Raw genomic sequence first — 23,889 nt, 5'->3', positions numbered from 1 at the left:
AAAATAACCCAGCCGTTTTTAGAGTGTTCCATTCATTTCTGAAAACTGTGCCCAACATTATTTTATCAGCATAGCATAAGTAGTAATCATGCTGATTTTCGCTTTGATATGTTAATTGGACTCAGATTTACAGCCATTTGAAATGTACAGATTTTGGCTCTTCCGGGGGGTGCTACTGGGCCCCTGGGGGTAGAAGGGCAGTAAAACCTACATATATGTATTGTCCTCATCATGAACAACAAACTGAGCTGAGTCACATTTATATCTGACAGTTTTCACAGTCCTCTGTTTTCTAATTCTTACATCATTGCTATTATACCTTTTGACAGGACATTGTGAGGCCATCTGATGAAACATGGAAAAATTATAAAGAAATGTTTTGATAATAAAAATAATAGATTATTTATTTGATTTTTGAAGTAAACATCAATAAATATAATGGATGAACCTGCAACAACATGCCATTATCTATTCCCCACTGTAAAGCAGTAATCAAGGACAATGTATACACATTGTGATACTTCACTATTACACAAGGACAAATTCATTCATATATATATATATATATATATATATATATATATATATATATATATATATATATATATATATTACTAATAACTAATTAGCAAAAATCAGTGTAAAAATGTCCTCTCACCCCTGTCTCTTGCTCCTCATGTGCTGGACATCAGTAATGTGCGTGCTCTTGGTTTTAATGCAGTACAAGATCCACGTTGATCATTCCTGCTACATTCTCAGTTATCCCTCAAGTGTTTGTAACAATAAAGCCCATGGCACCATCTTGTAATGCAAAATAATTAATCTCGTAACTCCCTTTCTTTCACAAAACAATTGGCATTTGTTACTAAATATAAACAATAATAACTTTCTGGTGTACTGATGTCCCAGATGTCATTAATCTGATCAAATATTTTTATGTCTTAAGTGAAAAATAATCCCAATAATGATTATGTAGTTTTTCCAAGTCTAAAATAAACACATATGAGCTTACCTAGTAAAATGATGTATTTAACAAGAATCTTCAGAACACAATATTCGTCATATTAATTTTATTGAAGCATAGACTATAAAGATGATAAAGTAGCATCAAGACAAATAAGATTCAAGGAAAATAATTATTCATTATCAAAAATACATTAACCTCATATATTAATCAGTTCACACAGATGAGTGATGAAATGTCCTTAAAAGTCACAGTCCCATCCAGTCAACTGTGATACAGATCATGTGATACTTATAAGACATGTGATACTGTTTCAGAAAATAATGATTCCTTATCAACACATCTAAACTGGTTTCATCGTGATCTTCTCTCGTGTCTGGAAACAGCTTTTGGTTGATATCCAGCACTGATGTGGTGTAGCTTGTTCTCAGCCAGAAGATTAGATTAGATTAGATTAGATTCAACTTTATTGTCATTATGCAGAGTACAAGTACAGAGCTAATGAAATGCAGTTAGCATCTAACCAGAAGTGCAAGAATATAGTGTTTTATATACATAAAAGTGCAGAGTAAGTAAAGCTATGATATACAGAATTTACAGTGGAGTTGCTATATACAATATTGATCAGAGTATATACAGAATATAAATATGAATGTAATGTAGGGATTGTATGTACATTATGAACAGAGCAAAGAAGAATTATATATACATTATGAATAGCAGGAACTTGAGAACAGTGGTAATAAATACAGTTGAATGAGTGTGCAAAAGTATAGTTTAACAATTTATTATATGCAAAATAATAGTAGTGCAATTATATTTTTTGTAGAATAGTTTACTGTGCTTGTACAGTAACAGCTTTAGACAGTTTATAGTGTAATGGATTTAACCATGTGCAGTCTGTGCAAAATATGAGTAGTGCAATACATGTATGTAAAGTACTGTGACCAGTGCAGTAAAAGAGCAGGTGCAGGTTAGATTGGTGGTGCGGTGTTCAGGAGTGTCACAGCCTCGGGGAAGAAGCTCTTCCTGAGTCTACTAGTTCGAGAGCGTAGGCTCCTGTAACGCCTGCCGGATGGAAGGAGGGTGAAAGGTCCATGGTTAGGGTGAGAGGCATCCTTGATGATGTTTCTTGCCCTGCCCAGACAGCGCTTCTGATAAATGTTCTCTATGGAGGTTAACTGGGTGCCAGTGAGATCTCCCAGTCCTAAGATCCCAGACCTGGTCAAAGTGAAACAAACAATCCAGATGAAGTTGTTTAATGGACATAGAGCTCATCTTATGTTCTGTGTGATTTTAGCAGGGTGAGTAACTATGACCCTTGTAGTACTGTACACTTACCATTCTTCAAGCTGTTTTAAGATCTTTTGAGAAGCTTTTTCTCTGAAGACAATTTACCACATCCTCTTCTTTCAGTCCTTTCAAGAGCATCACTTGGTCAAAACCCCTCATTTGTTCGATGAGATCATCTGTACAAAGTAAAATTGTTAAAACACTGCAATAAACAATTTCATTATGCAAGAATTTAGAAAAAGTTACAGAGGCAAAGGACTTGCTCATGAGACTGCATTAGCATGTGTAGTTCTCAGAGACTCTAGAATTCATCTATTGTTGCAGTAAATGTGTTTTCTTCCTCTAGAATCTTTCTCCAGAGCTAATGACTTCTCTCACAAATGTGTTTTAGTCTTGTGCAGTGTAAGGCTTTGCTCAAACCAATCAACTATCAATTCACAATTTATAACACAACATTCACAAAACAGTGAGATAATATCAATTGGTGTTTATATCAATTAAACCACTTTTATGACACTTTTATGCTTTTAAGAATAACAGGTGGTGTTTTTTTAAAACTTTAGATTAAAAATGTTCCAGTCAAACTTTGCTAACATGCTATAATTATTATAGCTGTATCAAATAAAATAAAATAAATATAAAAACATTGGAAAGAATAATTACGGCTGACATGACCAGTCCTGTGAGAGATCATCATAAAGTCCTGTAACACAGCATTGCTTCAACACACACATACCAGAGGACTTCTGTTTGCTTGAGCACAAGATGACCATCTTCATTTCTCATCCTGAGCAAATCATTTCCTTGGTCTTCCTTCTCTTCTGTGAAACAAGATAATCTTACTCTGTGTGCAATGAGCAATATTGCTCATTAAACATATAATTAAGTTAATTTAAAGTAAGATTCAGACCAGAGCATTTGATGAGTAAACAAATGTACCTGGGAAGAGCTGATCGTGGCAAGAGTCGCTGAGACTCAGTAATAGCTCTTTTAGTTTTTAGGAAGGTTTGTGAGGGTTGGCCCACCAAAAACTTCTGAAAAAGAAGAACAGCATTGTCTGCAAACAATCCTGTAAGACAGAAAGAAAGGAAATATTATTTCATTACATGCAACTTATACATTACTATATACTTTAACTTATACATTACTTACATACATTATTTTTTAGACCATGAAAGCATTAGTGAATTATTAAGACTTTGATGTGGGACTGTATTTAGGGATCATTTTAAAGACTTTTCCCCTTTCCAGATACCCACACTTGAGGTCTTATTCACTTGAGAGTGTGTGTACGTGACTATGAGACTGTCCCCGGTCTTAATAATGCCAAAGCACGGTGTCCTTAACACACACTAAACCTCTCCAATACTGCTCCGGAGCGCTATACAACGCTTAGTGTATCCCATCATGCATCATGTTTTGGAATTAATGTGAGACTTTTTGCAGGGGTTTAACAAGAGGTCACGCAACTTTCCAATGTTTGTGAAATATTAATTATAATAATTAGAAATTGAGACTAATTTAGTAGTAAAACAAAGTGTTGCATGTTTTCTTGGTGCACAGAAAAGTATATTTATTTTGTACATCATTTGTAACTTCTTTTTATCACTTAATTAGAAGCACCACAAAATAAATTGTCATCTTTAATAGGGTTAATAGGGCGCTAATTTTAGCGCTTTGGGTTCTAGAAAAGCGCATTAAAATGTATTATTAGGGACTATTGAAAAGACATTTAGAAGTTTCTTTTAAAATACAAAGTTGAAACGAACTTTGTCATGTTAAGATCGACACACATTGTGATCTTCATGCTCACTTGGGCCAAATAAAGGAAATGTGCAAAGATGGCAAGTGTGGGTATTTGGACCATACAACGGTTTAAGAAACAACAAAATGCTGTGCAAATGATAACAACAGGAATGTTTGATAAAAGGGACAAACTATCACAGACCAACCTGCCTCTGCAGCTTTCTGTCTTCTCCATTTCTGAAGGAATACCTCTCCACAAACACCACTGGGGTGACTGCTTCCTTTACGTCTTTTCAGCTAAAAAATTAATACAAGGGGAAAGAAAATAAAACAGAATTATATACAGAATGTTAATAGTGATCTGTGAGCAAAATATTTAAGATATAAACAAATATGAATTGAACTGCAAGATGGGAAAAATGTTTTTTTTTTTTTTTTTTTTTACATTAAAAAGGTATTACAAGCATGGTACAGTAAATGTGATTACTGTGAAATAAGTCATATAAAAGCACATTAAAACACTACCATTACAGTGGTACAACTATAGTTAATTTGGTGATTAATGTGCTATTACTATACTACAGTAAAGCTACAGTTACTGTGGTAAAAAATAAAAATAAAATAAAAAAACATGGTAAATGTCTTGTTTACTGGGTTTTACCTACTTTTGTAGGTGTCATGGTTACCATGATTTTACTACAAATACAACTTACATCTTTGAACCTGAAATGAATATAAAACGGATCCCAGGTCTGTGGCACGTCATGTCACGTCACGTGACCGATAGAGTTTAACCAGTTAGCAGCTGTGTTCATTTAGTTAAACACAATGAAACTCAAAGACAGCCTCGGATGACCGATGTAATACAGAGAGTTAACATAAGGCGCTCATCTGATTAATAAAGAAGACAGAATACGTTTTATGACAGGCATTAAAAGAGCATATTTACTACTACTCACCATAGACTGTATAACTTACCCAACCCGCGGCTCTTGCAAACTGATGGAAAGTATCGCGATGTGTGCTGAATGAGACTTCTTGAACGTGATTTCAAAGCATAAACATCTCATGTCAGTGACGCTAGAGGCGCTTGACCACGCTTCAGTTTTTGACGCTTTGGGGTTGACGCACAGCGCGTGATGCGCGTAGTGGGAGGGGCGGCGCTGTTTATTAATTATGTATTATTATTATTTAGGTCTTTCTCGGTTATTATTTCGAAGCTGTGTTGATTTGCTGTTTATTAATATTTTTAAAACTATAACGCTAAATCTATCAACATTTATTTAGATGTTATCATGTATTCATTCATTTCTTTATTTTAATTATATTATTTCGGTCTTATTACAGGTGAAATATTACAGTAAGCCAGAACACGGGCCGAGCGGGGCTCATTCTAAACCCATTAGCGGACATTCATATCACAGAATCTGACAGCGATCAGAGGCTCATCAGCGACAGCATTTTTAAGAATCCTTTACAATAGCCTTAATAAAAACTCTTAATACATCTGTAGGCCTATCGCTAATAAATTATTCTTTTTTTTTTTTTTTTTTTTTTTTTATTTAAACTAAATTGTTTCTTAATGTAAAAATGTGTTACAGTTATGTGTCAAGGACTTGATATTGAATTCTGTAATAAAAAAAAAAAATTAATCTAGGCCTATGAAAACAATAAAAATCAATGAAAAAGTAAAAAAAGAACCATTGCGCATTTTACAGCTAAAAAAGTTTTAATGTGTTTTTGTCACCAGCAATACAGTATGTTGCTCAGTTTTGTACAGTAAGTTAAGCTCCGATTTCTTTTCAAGTTTCAGTGAGTTTCTTCTGTTGTCCTGTGAAAAATTAAATAATAATAATAATAATTAATCAGAAAATATTGTGCTGATGCACGAAAGATGCCTCCAGTTGAAATGCATTAGTTTAAAAAAACGTGCTGCAATCATGAAAATAAGGAAATAAACGTGTGCCTGCCACGAATAAATAGATTAAATTACGTGACAAAATCACGAACTGCCGTGAGACTGGGTTTCCGTGTGTGGACCACGGAAGAAGAGTGTCATTGACTTGCGTTAGAGTTATCCGTGATCTCAGCACAGACTCACTCCGTGCTCGTATCACAGATTTTAGTTAGGCTAACAGAATCAAAGTGAATCTGTATGATGGCAGGACAATGCAATAGTTACAATAACAGTCAGGTTGGTCATGGTATTTGGTGTTGAAAAAAATAAATACTTCAAATGTTGCGTTTCCAGATGAGATAGCACGTCCATTGAGTGAGGTCTGTACTCCATCACTGAAACGATCCGTGTACGGACCACGGAAGATGAGTGCCATTGACTTGCGTTAGAGCTATCCGTGATCTAAGCACAGACTCACTCCGTGCTCCTATCACAGATTTTAGTTCTGACTATAGCCAAAATGTGTGTAAAACGCCATCAAACTGGATTTTATGATGACAGGACGAGAAAAATGCCAAGTTAATTACATGCCATTGCAACAGTGTCGACGAAAAGCTTGTAAGTTCCTAAACAAGTGAGTGAGGTCAGGTTGTGGAGGTCTGTGCCATCACGGGACTTTTGTAACTGAAACAAACGTAATTTTTATGATGACAGGACAATGCAATAACTACAACAGCTGTCTGGTTAACGTCATTATGGCATTTGATATTGGAAAAGAAACAAATACTTCAAATGTTGCGTTTCCAAATGAGAAAGCACGTCCGTTCAGCGAGTTCTGTACTCCGTCATTGAAACGGGTATCCGTGTGTGGATCACGGGAGGTCAGTGTCATTGACTTGCGTTGGAGAAATATCCGTGGCCGGGTCACGGAATTTGGGGCAATTCCGTGATGGCTTCACGGATTTTGAGTTAAGGACCCGTGGACATTTCACGGAATTCTGTGAGACCAGGTTGGATCAGATAGACCATGACAACGCTATCTTTGTCACATTACGCTACTGCTGGCACCTAGCGTTTGCATTGCTCACTGTAGCTGTAGTTTACTTGTCTGTTCTCTGGTGAGCATGACATATTCTATTCATTCCAACATGCCATTCAATGTGGAGGAAGTCGTGGCCTAGTGGTAAGAGAGTTTGACTCCTAACCCTAGAGTTGTGGGTTCGAATCTCGGGCCGGCAATACCACGACTTAGGTGCCCTTGAGCAAGGCACTGAAGCCCCAACTGCTCCCCGGGCGCCGCAGCATAAATGGCTGCCCACTGCTCCGGGTGTGTGTTCACAGTGTGTGTATGTTCACTGCTCTGTGTGTGTGCACTTTGGATGGGTTAAATGCAGAGCACAAATTCTGAGTATGGGTCACCATACTTGGCTGAACGTCACTTCATTCAGACATAAAGGAACATAAACTACCATAAGGGGGGGTGAAATGCTCGTTTTCACTCAATATCCTGTTAATCTTGAGTACCTATAGAGTAGTACTGCATCCTTCATAACTCCAAAAAGTCTTTAGTTTTATTATATTCATAAGAGAAAGATAGTCTGTACCGATTTTTCCCGGAAAAACACGACCGGCTGGAGGTGTGACGTGTGGGCGGAGCTAAAGAATCACGAGCGCCAGTAGGCTTTTGTGTTGAGAGCGTTTGGAAGCTGTTACATTACCGTGAGGAAAAAAACATCCAAAACAAACCACGGCTAACAGTCAGATTCAGCGTATATTTATGATCCAGAATCAGATCCAGAGGCTGAAATTGAACAAGAGCAGCATCAGCAACGACGTCTCTATGTGGTATGTACTGAAACTGTATATATTTGTTTAGCGGTTTTGGAAAATGACTAAGTTCCACTTTGTCGTCTTTTCTTTTTTTTTCTTTTTTTTAAGCTGTACATGTGGAAAGTGCAGTTTGATGACAACATTGCATGTTGTTTACTTGATGTGCTTACGCGCCAATAGCTAAGTTAACAACACAGAGATATTTTAAGCAGTTTTACTCACCGACTGCGGTTCCAACACACGATTGTGACCCTATTTCGTTGGGACTGCATTATCCTTAAGAAATAAACGATACGCAAATCCAGCGTCAAACTGGGCCTTGTTTGTTAAACAAGCATCTTCGAAATGCAGGGGAACAAACAAAAACACTTGCACAACTCCGTTGATGCTCTGTAAAAATAAACTCCATCCACTGGTCCCTTAATGCTGGTTTTTTTTGGTAATCTGTGCAGGGTTGTCTTGCACTGGCAACCAAAACACACTTCTTTTGTGACATTTCGCGACGCTCTCGCTCTGATCAGTGAAATGTCTGTTCTGCTCAGCCTCGCTATACGGGAGCGCGCGCTCTTCTGGCAGAAGTGCCTTCAGGACCCATATAAGGAAATTCCGCTCCATCTAACGTCACACAGAGCCATACTGGAAAAAAAACTTTCCGAAACTTGTGACAAACCAGGAACAAAAATACTCCTTCAAACGTACAACTTAATTTTTGAAACTTTGTCAATGTTTAGCATGGGAATCCAACTCTTTAACAGTGTAAAAAACTCAGTATGCATGAAATAGCATTTACCCCCCCCCCCCCCCCCCCCCCTAAAAAGTTTGGGATCAGTATGATTACATTATAAAAAACTAAAATCATGTATATACTCACACTTCATTTTGTGCTTAAAATGCTTAAACATTTAAAAATCTTACTTACTCAGACATTTTAATAACATTGAACATTGCATATGAAATAATACTTTTACTGAAGTTTCCTTTTTGTGTGCTTGATTCATTGAGTTTCTTCTCAGTTTCTTCCTTCATTGTTCTCCCTTCAGTGCTGTGCGTTCCAGACTAAGGAGGATGCCACCCTTGGAAATGGGGCTTTTGAAACCAAGGGAGAAAGAAGTAGAGTCTGAAGATGAGATTTTATGAGTATTTATCATCCTTACATGTTCTAGCCAGCATCCAAATACATTTGGACCTGAACCCAAAGAAAAGTATAGCGACAGAGAGTGAGAGATAGATATGAACAGAGAGGCATTGTCACAAAATATTAGCTCTGTCTTCATTTCCTGAAGAGCGGATGGGAAATGATAAACAGTGACAGTCTTGCTTCAAAAGATCTGTTTCATCATATACTATAATGAGTGACTCGAAGTAAATCTCCAGAGCCATAGTGTTATATCTCCCGCTCATGTTCCTAGTATGATCACTCCAGTGATAACCGCTCTCTGTTCATGCTAGGTGAATTACTTTTTTGATTTCACTACTCCACTCACTTCACCTATTGCACCTCAGGACCAACTTACTCTAATAAATTCATTCAACTTGATTCTTTTCTATGCATGTTTGCATCAAGTCAATCAAATATGATGTATTTATTATTTTTTAGTCTTCGTGTGCCTTGTCAGTATTTTAGATGTTGTCAATATAATATTTTTATCATGCTTTTAGGGGTTCCAGTATAATCAGCATGCTTAAATTTGTTATATTATATTGCCTCTGAGATTTGCAGGGTGTGAAAGAAACTTTTTATTCATCAAATGAATGATGCTTTTGCGTTTTCTTGATAATTCTTGTCAGCCATAACAATTCCTCAGCTAGTGTGCTGTTTGTTTTTTGCCATAGTATTATTTGCCTTGGCTGAAAAAGAGCCATTAGATGTGGAATCTTAAAAAAAACGTACTTAAAAAAAAAAAAAAAAAAAACTCACAGAACCTGATTCATGTTCTGAACCAAATCACTTTTCGTTCACCTGTGAAGTAACAGTAGGTGGCGCGCGTGAGCACCAGGTGATAATCATGTTCAATGAAGGGAGACAAAAGGTGAAGGTAACGCGAGTGATGACAAGCGAGTGCCAGCTGGACGATGATACAACACGTTCTCAGAGAGTGAACCGATTTAATTAATAAAGGGAACTGAATGTACAGTAATGGACAAACTCAGAGCGGTTCTGGGCGGTCGTGATGGAAACAACGACACCAGAAATGTACTGCAGGTAAATGACAGTCTTCGAGCTCTGCTAATAGCTCTTAATTCAAATCTTAACAAATACTTAAGAGATGTGTAAACAATAAGCTGATAGTGATTTTGAACGTATTGACATCACGACTTCACATTTTGAAACTTTATTTTGGGGAGGGAAAAAAAATCACATTCTGTTCACTCTGGAAAGGCGGCGAACGAAGCGTCCACGCTGGGATGGGGAACGCGCTTGAAAGGATTCCTCATCTGTATGGTCATCGGAGTAGTGTGCTCTATCCTGGTCAGTGACTTAAACGTTAAATCATTTTATTTTGGTTATCAGTGGACTCTTACACACGGGTAACTTCCGGACTGTTGAGAAGGGATAGGCGATGAGTTGGAGGAAGGAGAGCTGTGTCACCGGTTAGACCTGCTCTCAGGAATGAGATGGATGAGCACTGCAAAATGGCATTTCAAGTATCTTGAGAAGATACGTTGTTACTGTTGACCAAGTTCAATTTTATATATATTGATTTATTTTATAAATTTTTTCTCAGGGAGTATGTTGCCTGTTCATTCATAAAGTAGGGCTGATTCTCTTCATTGTGTTTTACACATTGGGCAACATATGCACCTTAGCGAGGTAAGTCATAAAACTCGCAACTTAAATGCCCGCTAACTATTTATTATTGCATTTTGATGACTTTACGGTTTCATTTGAACCTATCCCCCAGCACCATGTTTCTGATGGGGCCAGTGAAACAGCTGAAACGGATGTGTGACAAGACCAGAGCCTTTGCTACAATTGTTATGATAGTGAGTTATTACTTTCCAACATTATTATATTATAACAATAATATCCTTGTATAAACCCAAAAGTTAGGATCTGGACTGACTGTAAAAATAATGCATATATATCAGTTGGGTCTTTCAATTTCAGACTATTAACCTTTTGATGCAAAGGCAATGCCAACTGAACAGAAGTTTATTATTGATGACTAATTGTACAACATTCATACAAAGCCATGAAAATATTTGAAATCAAAATGTACCCTTTTTATTCCATGATCCATGGTGTTATTATGAACCGATCATATGATCATATCATATCACAATTAAAAAAAAATTCATAATAATGTCATCAATAATATTGAATAATTCCCATGATCCAATACATTTCTTTTTGATACAATGAAGTCCCACCATGTATTCTGTATACTCATTAAATATCTCATGTTTAATTTGTATATACTTAGCATTTTGGAAGTTAAACTCATGTTGTATTTAAATAAATGGCTTTTAAACTTCTCCTGGAATTAGTGCCATCCCAAAAATGTGTTGCACCAGCCATTGGAGAAATTATTATTTTAGTTTATGTGCATCCTTCGGAAATCTGCCAGTAATAGCGAATACAAATTCTGATCATAGATAGAATATTTTTGACCAGCTTAAATGGGTACTAAGAGTTCCACTTTTTATTTTGTGCCCTACAGACATGTCTGGTTCTCACACTCTGTGCAGCTTTTTGGGTGAGTTATAGTCTATCCTTTATGTAGATTTCAAACTCAGTCTGAATCAGATGATACAGCAATATTTAATGCTTTTTAATACTGATCTCTGTGCCACAGTGGAAGATCTTTGCACTCACTTTGGTGTTTGTCATTCTGCAAGTCCTTGCATTTGCATGGTAAGTTTCAATTTTTGTTGTGTAGTAAATATATTTTAAGTAGCTTAGCACCCAGTTTAGTACTGTGCTGAAATACATTTTATAAATTGAATTTTTCTTCTCTATAGGTATAGCTTGTCATACATTCCTTTTGCAAGGTGAGTTATGTTTCGTGATTTCAAAATGTTGAATTAACAGTAATACAGATATTAACAGACTGATGAATGTGCGGTTTTTTTATTGTATTGAAATATAAGTTAAATATTTAGCAATATTTTACTCTGGTAAATGACAGCAGTAATCAAGTTTTAAAATGTAGTCTGCTAGACTTCTTTTTTAAGGCCATCATACTCTCTTTATCTTAACCAGAGATGCCGTCCTGAAGTTTTTCTCCATGATGTTTGGCATGTGTGTGAAGTGAAGAGCTGGGGTTTGGCCTTTCACTACTCCAGGAACGTTTTGCTCAAGTATTCTGTGATTTCACGAAATGATCATTGACAGAATGGCATGATGGGACATTGCTGTAATGGCTAGTTGGACATTTTGTTAAATCTGAATGTAAAGAATAAGTCTGCCTTCTATTGAATGTGTTTTATTTGAAATGTGTTATAAATCAGAAAGGGTTATAGGCCTGCTTTAAAATGAATATTTATATAATCAAATAGTTTGGGGGTGGCTTTTGAAAGTTGCACTTTAAATTTTGTCTACCTTTCTCTTAATATTGTATGATAACACCCTGTAAATAAAGCCTAGTTTTATCAGCTAACTGTGTGTGTGTGTGTGTGTTTGTGTGAATATCTAAAAATCGCTTTGTAATTGACACTATCACAGATGATTTATCTGGATGTTGTGAATTCAAGACCTGCAGTACAGCTCCATGGCTTTGGTTGGGTTAACCTTCGTGTGTTCGTGTGTAAAACGTATTTATCTTTTTAAGAATGGTGCCTTTAAAGTACGCGTCTGCAAAGTAGACTAGTCATTGGACGACCTCTGTTTTGGAACCCGCCCACTCACTGTTGCAGGATGTAGTCATGCTGAAGTTGACATCAAACTCTGGCAAGCAATTGACATTAGTAGCCTTCTGGACTAAATAAATTGTGTAAAGATAGAAAGACTTAAGGTGAACGTAAATCAATCACAACAATGTCAAAATTTCTTCGAGATGTAGAAAGCAACATACCAGAAAAGGAAAAATCGGAATTAATGGAGAGTGACCTGGAAAAATGGGGATCAGGAGGTGTGTGACTTGAGAGAATCTTTTAATATGTTAAAAAGAAACAGCCAAGTATTTGTGTGTCATTTTAAGGTTTTTAGTTTTTTTTTTTTTTTTGCATGAGAATGTTTCACTAATGATCTGTAATATAATTACAGTATTTATGGACTGCGTTCATGATATTGTGTCTTTTGTCTCAACCTAATAAGCACGAATGAAGCTGAAAACTTGTATTTCTGAAATTATATATTTTATTACTTACTGTACATGGCAAACTAAATAAGTTCACTTTTGGAGCCGATGGCATCTTTTTCATCATACAGAACTTTCGGACAGTGTTGACTTTTTATGTGGAACATTAATTTAACCAGTGAAAAAGAAATGCATTGAAGGCCCACTTTATGGTTTGACTCTAAAAGTGTTCTTGTGAACAACACTGCAATCTTTACTTCCTTCCAAACAGCAGCTCATCTGAGGTGTTATCAGGTGGCTGTCACAGTGTATGAAGAACCAGCGGAGCTGCATCCTTGATGGTGAGATGAGTCGGGGCAAGACCTGCCAGGTTTGTAAGGGGATGGGGTTATCTTGCTTGTAATGTATGCTTTTAAGTCAGCGATTTGTTCCAAGATGTCACATATCAGATAACTGAGATGCCATCCTCTGCTGTCCTCTTTGCTGGCATATGCTTGAGGATACCTTAAGATTAACGGACCATTCCTCGTGCTCTGTCCCTAATCTGTTTTGGAGAACTGGAGACAAGAGGTAGAAGGATAAGGGATGCTGGTATACAATCAGACTTGAGTCGTCAGTTTAGATTACAAAGAAGGCATATTAAAGATATAGCCAACTGATGTATTTCTGTTACAGGTCTGTGAAACTATGCCACTTTATGAATGTGTGAATATTCCAGCATGAACTGATTTTAAATGAAAGACAATGTGTTGTCACTGTCACTAGAGGGAGATAGATAGATATACATACATACATACACACACACACACACACACCTTTGGTGGTCTTCTAACATTCATGTAGTTAATCTATAAAAGCTGATTACTAATAATAGCAAAATTGTACATCATAAATATTGTTTTTATATCTAAATGTACTTGTAGTTTTTAGTTGAATTCTGTTTTGTGTACTTTTGTCTTAATAATGTCATTACATTTTGTCAATATTTTTTTTTATAGTTATTTAAAAATAAATTATGTTTTATAATTTACACTATAGATGATCTTTAAAAAGTAAAATTCTGCAATAACTTGGCCTTTTGCAGGCAACTTTGCGGCCATCTAATCTTTAAAAGCTAAATACTAATAATTTAGTAACTTGAAGTCTTTAAAAGTTAGGTTTTAGTTTGTAGTGTTTTATTTAAAAAAAAAAAGAAAGAAAGAAATGTTGTAGTGTTGTTTTTTTAATTTGTTTAGACAAAATTGTGTAGAATTCTAATATCTTTAATATAATTTTTATCAGTTATCAGCCATAAAATAAAATTATCAGTTTATTGGTATGTGACTGCATATTTAATTTTACCACTCCACTCTTTCCACAGTTAAAAGGAAATGGAAGATTTTAGTTGTCGAAGTGGCTCACCAGGAATCATTGCTCCACCAAACCTTCAGAGGTTACACGATTACATCTTCATTGCTGTTACAGTCACTGTCAGTCTGTAAAACTCCTGATAATAAACCTAACCTTGCTTGTCAGTTTCAGCTTTTCCTTGAAATTGACTGCCATCTGACATCTGCCTTCACAGTTTACAGTGGGTTTTCGAGTGCTGTTGGGCACCCCTATTCAGAATAACTTGCAAAAGTTTTTTTTTTTTTCCTCCTCACCTTCACCCAGCCCAGTCTGTTTCTGCCTGAAGCCATTAAGGACTTTGTTAGTGCCTACACACAGACGTACAGACTGAACCTGCTCTTGGTATGGCAGCACAAACCTTTGCACCTTATTAACACTTACAGCTGCTGGTTTTAGCAAATGTTTCAGCAATTAACTGCCATCATTGACCTTAAGGGTTTTATGTTTAGACCGTCATGCTTTTAAAAGCTATATTCTTTAACTGGTTTGCTGTAATTGCTGTTTGTGGTGAAAATCATAGTGCTGTGACTGCTTTACACAAAAACACTGATCAAACAGATCTAAGTGAGACAGAGAAAAAACATCTCAGTTAACTCACAAACATGGCAGAGCATAAAAATGTGTCAGATTCGTAAGGCCAGCCTGGTGTAGATTAGATGCTCTCTCTCCTTGACTCACCTGTTAGATTTGCTTGAGGCTATCAGATGATAGAGATCATAAATTATCATATTATTTGGACTCCGGTGACCTTGTGTGGGAGTTTGTAACATGGTTGTTCTTGTCTGTAACAGCTGTCATTTTAATTGGCTGATCATGCTTTATAATGAGTCATTTACACAGACTGTGTTTGAATTTGATTAAGCTGCTTTTCCATAGTTTTTTTCTGTATAAACATGCACTGGCCGGATGTATTTGTCCATTGCATTTGATATAAGGCAGCACTTCAGCTTTGAACAAACATGTTCTTTGTAAATGGCTCTTTAGTTTAAATGTTAACATTTTCTCTTCTTTTTTCTTTCAATAGCAAGTGTCCATCTGCCTCGGATTGGTCACTCCACTAAAGGCTTCAACTGGTATGGTACAGAGAGACTTATTCACAAGCACCTGGCTACCAAAGGCATCATCACATTTATGTATCCTACCTGAAAAGAACTGAAAAGACTACTTTAATTTTTTTAGAAACAGCATGCAAGTAAAACAGCTCAATAACAAAATAAACAACTATGTTTACATGCACCCAAATAATCTGTTTGTAATCGGATTTACAGCTCAATCGGACTTCTCAGATGCATTATGTTTATCCACAGGATCCCCTCAAGGCTGTGTTCTTTCTAATAAATCTAATAATAGTCAAGTGGATATGTTTGTACAAGCTTTGATTGCTTTAAAGCAAGCAGCTTTTTAGTATTAAACATAAGAATAAAAAAAAAAAACGTAATCGTCAGATCTCCGTTGTGTTGATGTTTTTACCTGACCTCAATAGACTGAACAGAAACCACAGAAGATTTTCAAGCCACAAAAGTGGGAGCCCCAGAGCACGCCTTCCTGTTATGTAATTGCCATAGACCAGTGGTCCCCAAACCTGGTCCTGGATAACCCCCAACACTGCACGTTTTTGGGGTTTCTCTTATCTGACACACACATTTAAGGTCTTGGTTTGGAGTCTTAACTAACAAACTTTGTTTTCCCCTGATTTTGCTTTCGATTTTGTTTGAGGTATATTGAGCCTTTCGAAATAGCAGTGAGCATCTTTTGTTATCCTTGACTTGTTTTTCAGATAATATTATATCCACATCACACCCTTCTACAGTTTCTTCCCCAACATGCACAACTACTCCATCAACTTCACACTCAGCCTCAGACCCAGCAGCATCCTTGCCATCTGGGTCCCTAAACTTCTCCGGTCCTCTTGGTAACAGTGAAGACCTTACAAAGTCACCAGAACTCTCCACTATGTCATATCAAGGTCAGGGCGCACCAGGAAAGGCTGACTTCATGAGAGGTCTTCATGTATATTTCTATATTATCACCTTATCACATTTCCTTTCACATTCCATCTTTGCCAACAAAGACAACAAACCAATATACTACAACATGTATGTTTTTATCACAGTTATTGATAAGAAAGCATGTTGATGTTGACATGAGCTAATAGTTTTATTCTTAAACGTTACTGCACATATGATGGTGATGAGGGGGCCCTCATGAACTTACACGACACTCATATCGTAGGAAAGGGGGAAAGTCCTGTCCATGCATAGGTAGTACAATCAAAGCTAACTTTTTAAAAAGATTTTAATTTGCCTAATACTAATATTTATTAATATCACTATTATGCCTAGATTTAGTAACAGCAATATGCCGTGCATTATTAGTCCCTTTTAGGAACTGCGAGATCTATTGCATCATTCCCTCAGACCCTACTTGTAAAGAATAAGAGTCTTGCTTTGCTAACCCAAGGAAAGTCAGTGTGTCTAAATATGTAATTAGGTTAGACTGACAAAGCTCCTCCTACATTCCTCAGAAGTGACTGATCAAATCAGTTTGCCTTATTCACACTCACATTTTGTATCTATTTAGGGTTTGAAATAATCTGGTCTGTCCCTGTATTTACCGCTAAATGACTGTAAGAGCTTTGTCATACTGTGGATCAAATAATGAAGCAGGGATGGTTTCACACTCTGGAAAGATTTTACAGTAAACTCTGATGCATTTACTTTCTTTATGCACTTATACATGGTTAGAGTGAGTGCATGACAAACTTTTTTCTACTAGATTTAATTGATCAAAAATTATGTAATGTTTTACTGAGAAAAAAACTGAGATACATTTATTTTTACAAACTGTTAAAAATCAGAACCACAGATAAAGATGTAAAAGCTGCTTAGTGTCGGATCTCTGATGTCAGTTTAACTCAGAAATGCATAGCACTAAAAACCAAACCGTGGATGTCTAATGTCAAAGTTATCAGCTGTCCACGTTAACTTCTGTTTTTGTAAAGTCTCATTGGCCATATTTTAATGATAATAAAAAATTAACCTCCTAAGAGCTATGGTGAGTGAAGCATTGAGTTGTTTATCATTGTTTTAAACCACAGTAATATAGTCCTATTTTTTTTTTTTTTTTTTTTTTTTTTTGGTCCCATGGTTTATCATTTTATCAGAACTGCTGTAAATTTGGTCCTTACTATTTAAAGACCCAATATGACTCAAAAATGTTCCCAGGTGTTCTTGTGCTGCAATTTACCTGTATTTATTGTGTGAAATATCTGCATGTGTTTAATGTTGTTTTTATTGTTCAGATATTATTGTTGTCAGTAATAGTAACTAATATACAGAGCTGGGCTAGTTACACAAATAATATTAAATTACTCATTACTAGTTACAAAAGTAATATTGTTGCTTATTACTTTCTGGTAACAGTAATTATTTACACCATTATTTACATTACTTTTTCTCCACACCCCACAGAAGTTGTAACTGTGTATCTTCCACATAAAATTCTTCTAGAATGTTAAAAACAACATATTGCTGCCTCATTATTGACCAAAATCCACATTTGATCACAGTAAGAAATTATTGCAAACACTCAATAGTGATTGATAGTGATGTTCAAGTAGAAGTGTTATTCTCTTTACATATTAACCTGTTAACTGTCACTCATGTTTTTGAAGATTTTGAAGAGATGAATGTGCATGATACAAACCTACATTTTTATAATTCATGACTGAAAACATTTTGTAACATGATTTTGATGTGCCATTTACATGGTAATGCAATGTCTGATTTTAAAATGGGTTTTGAAGGATGAATTTTGAGATTTTATGTTTTCAAGTGATATATAACTTCTGATGATTTCTAAAATGTGATAGAGAAAAAGGCAACGAGGAAGTATTTTTTTTAAACAAAGGTCAAAGCTCCTTTTGTAATGTAGATTTCTGAGGGTGCACTCTTCTCATAAATTCATCTATTACTTTTCCTACATAATGTTTAACAAAAAATATTGTAAAAATATATATTTGGGAGTCTTAGACCTTTCCAACGATATATAGTTTGTCAAGATTAGATTAGATTTGATTATAATATAGTATAGTCAACGTAGGCGTCCCGTATACGGGACGGGGTAACATTTAACAGGTTAAGTATTAATCTCAGTAATTATCTTGTGTAGCTTGAAGCAAATTGTGATTTGATAAAATACATAATGAAATATAACCGTATATTGGTAACGGAGCTGTTTGTTAAACTTTCCAAAAAGATTTGTAATAATAGTAATATAATGTATGTTGGTCAGAGGGATGTGGGTGGGATGTAATGCCTTGATGAGTAAAGTAAAAGTGTTCAGACCATCTTTTTTTCCTGGCATAATCAGTAGGCTTACAATGCAATATTTCTATCTGCTGAATGTAAGCTTTTCCATATTCCACTATTACCTGCTGCACTGGGGACATCACATACATGTGCGAGTTGTGAAAATTATGAAAACAAATCTAGGAATTATTTGATTGTTGGATTTAAAATCAGCGTTGTTGCTGAGGCACCATAAGTAATATGCTGTTTTATGGACGGTAACTTATATTATTAAGTTAATTAGTTTCACTAGTTAGGCTAGCTACTGCAAAAATTATATTATTACAGTACAGTAACTAAATTAGCATTCTGCCCAACACTGCTAATATATTATCATTTTTAGTAATATATATTATTTCTTCTCAGTATTCTTGCGAGTAATTGTTCACCCCTTTACTGTCAAGTAATTTACAAATACGAATCGGTTCTTTAGAATAGAAAAGAATCCCCGCGGCAGTGATCATTTTAAAGCGTGAACTAGACACGTTGCTAAATGTTTACAAAATACTGCTTAAAAAGTACTGTTGTTATTGTTAATAAATGTCTACTAGAATATCCTATTTAATGTATTATGATGTAGTACTTACAGTATTTTGACGGAAACAATACTTACTGGTGCTAAAATGTTGTGAGATTGTGAAAGTATAGTATCTACTTTAATACTCATTCATACTTTTTATTTAAACATCTGTGAATTTTTGAACTGTACAACTATTCAGAAAGGAGAGTTACGTGATTTAACTTTGCATCTCGGTGTCACTATATTCTTAAGTGTTCTAGTCAATGAAGAGATTATTGCATTATGTATTATTATTATTATTATTTTATTTTTATTTTTTAGGTTTTCAGTGTTGTGCTAATTAAAGGCATCAGGTATGTATTAGTACCCTCTCTGCCCCATTTGTGCATTTGATATTGATGGCCTTAGTCAACTGTGATTTCCCATGTTTCATGTTGGTTTCCACTCAGGTGTTTTCCCGCTGATGGTGTAAAGTCCACTAGATTTCATACTGTAAGTTCAGAGAAAAAGCTAGAGAAAAAATCCCCTTAACAGAATTGTGGGTTCCTGGATTCAGTAGCTAAAGATTGCTAGTATTTCTCAAATGCAGTTTTGTTTAACAGGGTGGTCATCGTTCAAGGTTACTTGTGTTCATATCTTAATAATTTATTACAGTTTTGTATGCTGACTGGGGATATTGAATGGCTGCAGCTTTTTTTGTATTAGCCACAAGAACAATGCCTTCTTCGCAGTGCTTGCATTATAGGTAAACTATACATCTCATAAGGACAAATGTTACTAAGGTACACTATATGGACAACTGTATGGGAACACACAACTCATAATTATTGTATTCAGTTGTTTCAATCAGACCCATTGCTCCAGTATATTAAAATCAAGCACTTATTCTGCATTTACAAATATTTGTGAAAAAAATGGGAAGTCTTGGGCTAGTGGTTAGAGAGTTTGACTCCTAACCCTAGGGTTGTGGGTTCGAATCTTGAGCTGGCAATGCCACGACTTAGGTGCCCTTGAGCAAGGCACCGAACCCCCAACTGCTCCCCGGGCGCCACAACATAAATGGCTGCCCACTGCTCCGGGTGTGTGTTTACAGTGTGTGTGTATGTTCACTGCTCTCTGTGTGTGCACTTTGGATGGGTTAAATGCAGAGCACAAATTCTGAGTTTTGGTCACCATACTTGGTTGAATGTCAACTCTCAAATCAAATGCCGAGATGTGTGATGCCAACACTCTCATTTCATAGTTGAAGAGTTCAGTGGTTGGATGATTTTGGCATGGAAAAATTTGACTGGCCCACACGGAGTCCTAACCCCAACCCCATTAAATACCTTAGGGATCAGCTGGAATGGAGTTTAGAACCAGACCTTCTCATCCCACATCAGTGCCTGACCTCACAAATGCTCCGTGCATGGGATGAATTGGAAAATTTAATTTAATTGAAACACTTCAAAATCTTGTGGAAAGCCTTCCCAAAAGAAAGGAAGCTTTTATGTAAATGGTCCCCCCATTGCAGATATATCTATGTATTTAGAATGGTGGTGTAATGGTCAGGTTTCCCAATACTTTTGTCCATATAGTGCAGGGGTGTAAAACTAAATTCCTGGAGGGCCGGAGCCCTGCAGAGTTTTGTACAAATGCTGCTCCAACACACATGCCATGTAGTTTTTATAAATAAGCCTGAAGGACTTGATTAGTTGGATCAGGTGTGTTTAATTAGTCAAGTCACCTTTATTTGTATTGCGCTTTATACAATACTGGCTTTGTCAAAGCAGCTTTATGGACTCAAACAGGAAAATAGTTCGTCAATGATGAGAGAAGACGATAACAGAGTCATTTTTCAGCTTAAGTCAGTTTATTGATGATTCATTGATGTCATCATCCAGTTCAGTTCTCTTCCTATAGTGTCTGTGCAGTCAGTCAAGCGTCCCCAACTAAGCGAGTGGCAAGGAACCAAAACTCCATCTGTGACTGAAATGGAGAAAATAAAAACCTTGGAAGAAACCAGGGTCAGTCAGGGGGCCAGTTCTTCTCTGGCCAGACAAAACCAGCATGGCCTGGTTTAATTCCAGGTTGCAACACATGTTCAGAGGTCTTGTCTGGTTCCCATGGTCTTGTGCTGATGCCCGTCGAGGCGATGAGGTCTTCACAAGGGATCTGTCTCTGGGGCGCATCTAGTTGATGTGCTCTCAGCTGACATTCAGGGCCGTAGAGGTCGTCTCTGGGTGCTGATCCACCACCTGGACTGGATCTGGGTGGCTACAGTGACCTCAGAATAAGAATTAAAGAGACTTATATTAGTGTAGATGCCATTTTTCTTACGATGTAGCGATTACATTGGATGTTATGGGAAGTGTTCCCAGTTCCAGTTAATTAATACCAGACCTAATTAATGTAGCCTACCAATCCTTTAACGGATTTCAATTCCAGAAATGTGATAGTGTGTTATGTGTAAGCCAGGTTAAAGTGATGGAACTTTAATCTAAATTAAATTGACAGAGTGTGTGGGGAGATTGTTCCAGAGTCTGGGTGCTGAATAGGAAAAGGATCTGCCACCATAAGTTGATTTTGATATTCTAGGTATTATTAAATGGCTTGAGTTTTGAGAACGCAGCGGATGTGAAGGACTATAATGCAATATGAGCCTGCTCAAGTACTGAGAAGCTAAACCATTCAGCGCTTTATAAGTAATTAGCAAGATTTTAAAATGTATTCATTGTTCAATAGGGAGCTAGTGCATTTTGCATTTAGCAAATTCCTAGTGTTAGTTTTGGACCCGGTTTATGTAATGTTTTAAACATAGAATTATTGTTTATTCTTGTATTGTACTGTTGTATTTATGCCCCTTACATAATTTATTTATAATTTTTTTTAAACATAGTTTTGAAAACAAATCTGGATAGCAGATTGGTGTATGTGACACAATATTGTAGAAAGAATAAAGTCCCACCCACTTCCGGAGCTTGCAGGTTTCTTAATACAAGGCTCAAACTAAAATATTTTTTAACTGCAAATAAAAATATATATATATATTTATAGATATTGATAATATTGTTTTATTCAGTGTTTTTATTAATATTTTTTTAATATTTAATTCCTTCAAAAGAAAATCGACAGATTAACATTAATACATTTGCATTGTCATGAAATGTCTTTACATTTCTATTTTAATAATTCTACTTTTGTATTTGAAATCATATTGTGACAATTGCAGTTAAAATGTTTCTAATCTATTAGTGATAAGAAAAAAACATGGACTGTCTACTTTAGTACATTGAATATATAAAAATAAAAAGTTAAGTTTGATAGGTATTAAACCACACGTAAATAATATTATACATATAGCAACAACACAGCTTTTTCCCGAACTTACACTGGCAGTCTTTTTTATTGTCCTGTTTTTTCAAACATTTTGGTCTGACAGGTTATTCTGGCACCACATCTGTTGTTTTTCAAAATGCATAAAGGAGGATTTTTATTTTTTTTTTGCTGTAATTGCTATTTCAATATATATTAAGAAGTCTGCTAGCTACAGTAAATTTTTTTGGATATATTTTTTGATCTTGTTAATTTTCAAATGTAAGTTTTTCAACGTACTGGTAGAGTATACAGTATAACCCAACCCCACTCACCCCCTCCATTTACTAGTTATATTTTGTCCATTTGACCAATGCAGTTTACAATCCCTCAATTTTCCAGAAGAGAACGACGAGGCTATGGAGAAAATCATTACTGAGGACTCCATCTGTGTCTCAAACTCCACCGATTCCCTACTCTCTCATGCCAACTGTTGCATGTCTGGAAATGACTCCTCTTTGAGTGCACAGACTGACTTCACAGATATCTGCAGAGGTGAAAAGACCAACTACAGCTCCACAAAGATCAGCTACAGCCCTTACCAGCCCCCGTTAGGTCTACCCTCTGGCTACAGTCCCCAGACACATTTTCCTAGTCGGCTGGAAGCATTTCTGAGCACCCTTGAGCCGCACAGTGTAGACCTGCTCCACTCAAGTTCTGTGGGTAGCGGTTCGGTGGAATACCTTAGTGGAAACCTCCCCTCTTGCTTAGTGTCTGGAAACTACTACAGTTACTCTTGCTCTCCAGACAGGCACAGTCTGGGAGAGGGAAATCTAGAACAGCCGTATTCATTGCACTCTATCCCAAATGCGTTCACACCTCACAGCTACTGCATGCCCCTGCACCCCTGTGCACCCCGTGGGCTGTCCTGCTGTAGTCAATATCCTGTAGACAGGTATCAAATTGATCAGGGCTCTTATTACAGGCCACATTACCACATGCCCTGTTGGCCTTCAAGTAAGTCTCAGTTCTTTGTTAAAATCCTTTGTCTCTTATGAATGCCTCATAAGTGAGTCAGTTTCTTTCATTTACTGTACATGGAGCTTCATTTGTCAGTCAAGGCTCATGATAATTAATGCCAACTTTATAAGCCTTTTGTCATTAAAATTCTTTATCAGCCTTGCAGGAAATGTATCCACCCTGTTCCAACTAGAAACATTTTTGATACATTTGTGCAATTATTCAGTCAGAATAAGCAACCAATTTCCATTTTTAGAAGTGACACCCATTTTAGAAGATTAAACATCTAAATATAAGGATTACAAAACTACACTTTGAAGCTTATTCACTAAGCATTAATATCTGTG

At 36.2% G+C, this 23,889-nt stretch overlaps 2 protein-coding genes across 2 annotated transcripts in view; both read left to right on the top strand.

Annotated features, from left to right (window-relative positions):
• Window positions 1-9,196, top strand: part of LOC113051190 (transmembrane protein 45A-like) — a 29,580-nt gene extending 20,384 nt beyond the window's left edge. Inside the window, exons 5-6 of the mRNA XM_026214769.1 lie at window positions 6,911-7,018; window positions 8,771-9,196. Coding sequence (XP_026070554.1) covers window positions 6,911-7,018; window positions 8,771-8,867 — 205 coding nt within the window. The 3' untranslated portion in view covers window positions 8,868-9,196. The remainder of the gene's footprint in view (window positions 1-6,910; window positions 7,019-8,770) is intronic.
• A 529-nt stretch (window positions 9,197-9,725) lies between these two features.
• Window positions 9,726-12,331, top strand: sft2d2a (SFT2 domain containing 2a). The gene is made up of 8 exons (XM_026214720.1): window positions 9,726-9,933; window positions 10,111-10,200; window positions 10,457-10,542; window positions 10,634-10,715; window positions 11,393-11,428; window positions 11,528-11,586; window positions 11,694-11,723; window positions 11,935-12,331. Exons 1-8 carry the CDS (start codon window positions 9,868-9,870, stop codon window positions 11,984-11,986), a joined length of 501 nt encoding a protein of 166 aa, XP_026070505.1. The 5' UTR covers window positions 9,726-9,867; the 3' UTR covers window positions 11,987-12,331.
• The last annotated feature ends 11,558 nt before the right edge of the window (window positions 12,332-23,889 follow it).

The sequence above is a fragment of the Carassius auratus genome, chromosome 31, assembly GCF_003368295.1.
Source record: "Carassius auratus strain Wakin chromosome 31, ASM336829v1, whole genome shotgun sequence".
NCBI lineage: Eukaryota > Metazoa > Chordata > Actinopteri > Cypriniformes > Cyprinidae > Carassius > Carassius auratus.
This window is presented reverse-complemented; position numbering and strand designations above follow the sequence as displayed.